At 46.4% G+C, this 5,000-nt stretch overlaps 1 protein-coding gene across 1 annotated transcript in view; it reads left to right on the top strand.

Annotated features, from left to right (window-relative positions):
• Positions 1-5,000, top strand: part of ankfn1a (ankyrin repeat and fibronectin type III domain containing 1a) — a 128,952-nt gene that overhangs the window by 39,170 nt on the left and 84,782 nt on the right. Inside the window, exon 4 of the mRNA XM_028568508.1 lies at positions 3,446-3,640. Within this exon, the coding sequence (XP_028424309.1) occupies positions 3,446-3,640 (195 nt within the window). The remainder of the gene's footprint in view (positions 1-3,445; positions 3,641-5,000) is intronic.

The following is a 5,000-nucleotide window of genomic DNA, read 5'->3' as shown; positions in this document are numbered from 1 at the left end:
ACAGGAACCATTCACCATTCACACACATTCACACACTGTGGCCAAGGTTTCTATCTTTATTCATCTGTAGTTTTGCCACACTGGAAAATAAGAGTCACATCCAAGGCCAGACATGTTTAGTTTATTGAAAGGCTTTTACTTAATCGAAAAAGTAAAATTTAATTGACTGTATTATTGGATGTGTCATATAGTCTTCTCCCTTACAGTTTGGTCGACATAAAGTCCTAAAGAAGCCAGGAGAAAGTTCCTCAGCCATCATAGAAAAGAAGCGCCCAAAAACATCGGAAAAAGGGAGAAAAACGTCGGAAAAAGAGGCAAAAACGTCGGAAAAGTGGCAAAAACTTCGGAAAAAGTGGCAAAAACGTCGGAAAAAGTGACAAAAACGTCGGAAAAAGTGACAAAAACTTCAGATAAAGTGACAAAAACGTCAGAAAAAGTGACAAAAACGTCAGAAAAAGTGGCAAAAATGTCGGAAAAAGTGGCAAAAACGTCAGAAAAAGTGGCAAAAACGTCAGAAAAAGTGGCAAAAACGTCGAAAAAGTGGCAAAAACGTCGAAAAAGTGGCAAAAATGTCGGAAAAAGTGGCAAAAACGTCGGAAAAAGTGGCAAAAGCTAGGTGGGCCAAAATGTATTGTGACCCTAAATTGATATGAGGGCGGGATCATAATCTGCAATCTTGAGTTTGACACATGTGGTCTAAGTCTAGGTCTAAGTCTCTCTCCATCTAATTTAAACTAAGTGTGTGAAGTGGGTAAGTAGGCCCTTTGAGACCCAGCCCTTGTGTGGTTGGTCCAGACGGAGACAGTAGCTGTGTTTCCAGTCCTGTGTCTTCGTGGACATTTTGAAGCATGTCGGTAGAGAAGCTCAACTGAAAGTTGTCTTTGCGTGAAAACAAGTTGCTGCCCTAAATGACCGATCAGCTGTTTCCTGTCTAAGTGACCGATCAGCTGTTTCCTGTCTAAGTGACCGATCAGCTGTTTCCTGTCTAAGTGACCGATCAGCTGTTTCCTGTCTAAGTGACCGATCAGCTGTTTCCTGTCTAAATGACGATCAGCTGTTTCCTGTCTAAGTGACCGATCAGCTGTTTCCTGTCTAAGTCACCGATCAGCTGTTTCCTGTCTAAGTCACAGATCAGCTGTTTCCTGTCTAAATGACGATCAGCTGTTTCCTGTCTAAGTGACCGATCAGCTGTTTCCTGTCTAAGTCACAGATCAGCTGTTTCCTGTCTAAGTCACAGATCAGCTGTTTCCTGTCTAAGTCACCGATCAGCTGTTTCCTGTCTAAGTCACTGATCAGCTGTTTCCTGTCTAAGTAACAGATCAGCTGTTTCCTGTCTAAGTCACCGATCAGCTGTTTCCTGTCTAAGTCACAGATCAGCTGTTTCCTGTCTAAGTTACAGATCAGCTGTTTCCTGTCTAAGTCACAGATCAGCTGTTTCCTGTCTAAGTCACAGATCAGCTGTTTCCTGTCTAAATGACCGATCAGCTGTTTCCTGTCTAAGTCACTGATCAGCTGTTTCCTGTCTAAGTCACAGATCAGCTGTTTCCTGTCTAAGTCACAGATCAGCTGTTTCCTGTCTAAATGACCGATCAGCTGTTTCCTGTCTAAGTCACAGATCAGCTGTTTCCTGTCTAAATGACCGATCAGCTGTTTCCTGTCTAAGTGACGATCAGCTGTTTCCTGTCTAAATGACCGATCAGCTGTTTCCTGTCTAAGTCACTGATCAGCTGTCTCCTGTCTAAATGACCGATCAGCTGTTTCCTGTCTAAATGACCGATCAGCTGTTTCCTGTCTAAGTCACTGATCAGCTGTTTCCTGTCTAAGTCACTGATCAGCTGTTTCCTGTCTAAGTCACGGATCAGCTGTTTCCTGTCTAAGTCACAGATCAGCTGTTTCCTGTCTAAATGACCGATCAGCTGTTTCCTGTCTAAGTCACAGATCAGCTGTTTCCTGTCTAAATGACCGATCAGCTGTTTCCTGTCTAAGTGACGATCAGCTGTTTCCTGTCTAAATGACCGATCAGCTGTTTCCTGTCTAAGTGACGATCAGCTGTTTCCTGTCTAAATGACCGATCAGCTGTTTCCTGTCTAAGTCACTGATCAGCTGTTTCCTGTCTAAGTCACAGATCAGCTGTTTCCTGTCTAAGTCACAGATCAGCTGTTTCCTGTCTAAATGACCGATCAGCTGTTTCCTGTCTAAGTGACCGATCAGCTGTTTCCTGTCTAAGTGACCGATCAGCTGTTTCCTGTCTAAGTGACCGATCAGCTGTTTCCTGTCTAAGTGACCGATCAACTGTTTCCTGTCTAAGTGACCGATCAGCTGTTTCCTGTCTAAGTGACCGATCAGCTGTTTCCTGTCTAAGTGACCGATCAGCTGTTTCCTGTCTAAGTGACCGATCAGCTGTTTCCTGTCTAAGTGACCGATCAACTGTTTCCTGTCTAAGTGACGATCAGCTGTTTCCTGTCTAAGTGACCGATCAGCTGTTTCCTGTCTAAGTGACCGATCAACTGTTTCCTGTCTAAGTGACCGATCAGCTGTTTCCTGTCTAAGTGACCGATCAGCTGTTTCCTGTCTAAGTGACCGATCAGCTGTTTCCTGTCTAAGTGACCGATCAGCTGTTTCCTGTCTGCGTCTTCCCAAATATTCCCGGGACGTGTCTCTGTCTCGGGACAGCTGACATTAAGAAGTTACTGTCACTCTTTATTGTTCACAATGTTTGATGCTTTTGATGTTTACAACTCGCTTTCTTTCTTTCTTTCTTTTCTTTTTTACTCTTTTGACTCTCTCTGTTTCTCTGTCTGTCCCTCTCTCTCTGTCTCTTTGTTTGTCTCTCTGTATCTCTCTCTCTCTGTCTGTCTGTCTCTGTCTATACCTCTCTCTCTCTCTCCCTGTCTGTATGTCTCGCTCTCTCTCTCTGTCTTTCTGTCTCTCTGTCTGTCTCTATCTGTCTCTTTTTCTGTCCCTCTCTCTTTCTGTCCAATCTGTCTGTCTCTCTGTCTGTCCCTCTCTCTTTCATTCTGTCTGTCTGTCTGTCTCTGTTTGTCTCTCTGTTTCTCTGTCTGTATCTCTGTCTGTCCCTCTCTCTTTCTGTCCATCTGTCTGTCCCTCTCTCTTTCATTCTGTCTGTCTGTCTCTGTTTGTCTCTCTGTTTCTCTGTCTGTATCTCTGTCTGTCCCTCTCTCTCTCTTTCTGTCTGTCTCTCTTTTTCTCTCTGTCTCTCTGTCTGTCCCTCTCTCTGTTTGTCTCTCTGTTTCTAAGTATGTCCCTCTCTCTCTGTCTCTCTCTCTGTCTGTCTCTCTCTCTGTCTCTCCGTCTCCCTGTCTCTCTCTCACTGTCTCTCTCTGTCTCTCTCTCTCTGTCTGTTTCTCTCTGTTTCTCTCTGTCTCTCTCTCTCTCTCTCTCTCTCTCTGTCTCCCTGTCTCTGTCTCTCCCTGTCTCTCTCTAGTTGTGAGTGTGGAGAGTCGAGAGGCCCACCTGAGCTCCCTGGTCCAGGAGGCTGACCAGCGAGCAGCAGACCTGGCTGCTGCGGCCCAGAGAGAGGGCCTGTCCCTGGACGCCTGCCAGAAGGATCGCACCCTCCGAGCCTGGGAGTGGAGGAGCAAGCTGTACCGGCGCATGGGCTCGGGCTTCCAGCACGCACGTAGGTCACACACACCTGTCTGTGTGTGTGTGTGTGTGTGTGTGTGTGTGTGTGTGTGTGTGTGTGTGTGTACCCGTTTTACTATATTCGTGGGGTCCAAAAACCGGGGACTACAGTATACTTGTGGGGTCTGCACAGCCTCGTGGGGACCAAAATGCTGGTCCCCACGAGTTTGAAGGGCTGTTTGAGGGTTAAGACTTGGTTTTAGGATTAGGGTTAGAATTAGGTTATGGTTAGGGTGAGGGTAAGGGTTAAGGTTAGGCATTTAGTTGTGATGGTTAAGGTTAGGGTAAGGGTTAAGGTTAGGCATTTAGTTGTGATGGTTAAGGTTAGGGTAAGGGTTAAGGTTAGACATTTAGTTGTGATGGTTAAGGTTAGGGTAAGGGTTAAGGTTAGGCATTTAGTTGTGATGGTTAAGGTTAGGGTAAGGGTTAAGGTTAGGCATTTAGTTGTGATGGTTAAGGTTAGGGTAAGGGGCTAGGGAATGCATTATGTCAATGACAAGTCCCCACAAAGATAGTAATACAGACATGTGTGTGTGTGTGTGTGTGTGTGTGTGTGTGTGTGTGTGTGTGTGTGTGTGTGTGTGTGTGTGTGTGTGTGTGTGTGTGTGTGTGTGTGTGGGAGTGGAGGAGCAAGCTGTACCGGCGCATGGGCTCGGGCTTCCAGCACGCACGTAGGTCACACACACCTGTCTGTGTGTGTGTGTGTGTGTGTGTGTGTGTGTGTGTGTGTGTGTGTGTGTGTGTGTGTGTGTGTGTGTGTGTGTGTGTGTGTGTGTGTGTGTGTGTGTGTGTGTGTGTGTGTGTGTGTGTGTGTGTGTGTGTCTGTGTGTGTGTGTGTGTGTGTGTGTGTGTGTGTGTGTGTGTGTGTGTGTGTGTGTGTGTGTGTGTGTGTGTGTGTGTGTGTGTGTGTGTGTGTGTGTGTGTCTGTGTGTGTGTGTGTGTGTGTGTGTGTGTGTGTGTCTTTGTGTCTGTGTGTCTGTGTGTGTGTGTGTGTGTGTGTGTCTGTGTCTGTGTGTGTGTGTGTGTCTGTCTGTGTGTGTGTGTGTGTGTGTGTGTGTGTCTGTGTCTGTGTCTGTGTGTGTGTCTGTCTGTCTGTGTGTGTGTGTGTGTGTGTGTGTGTGTGTGTGTGTGTGTGTGTGTGTGTGTGTGTTTGTGGGAGTGGAGGAGCAAGCTGTACCGGCGCATGGGCTCGGGCTTCCAGCACGCACGTAGGTCACACACCTGTGTGTGTGTGTGTGTGTGTGTGTGTGTGTATCTGTGTCTGTGTGTGTGTGACATCCTAAATGGTTGCCATGCCTACAAAGGTATGTACATAGCACGTCATGACAGACTAGTAGACCTCATAGTGAAAGACA

Source organism: Perca flavescens, chromosome 21, assembly GCF_004354835.1.
Source record: "Perca flavescens isolate YP-PL-M2 chromosome 21, PFLA_1.0, whole genome shotgun sequence".
Taxonomy (NCBI): domain Eukaryota; kingdom Metazoa; phylum Chordata; class Actinopteri; order Perciformes; family Percidae; genus Perca; species Perca flavescens.
Note: the sequence above shows the minus strand (reverse complement) of the source record. Positions and strands in the feature narration are given on the sequence as shown.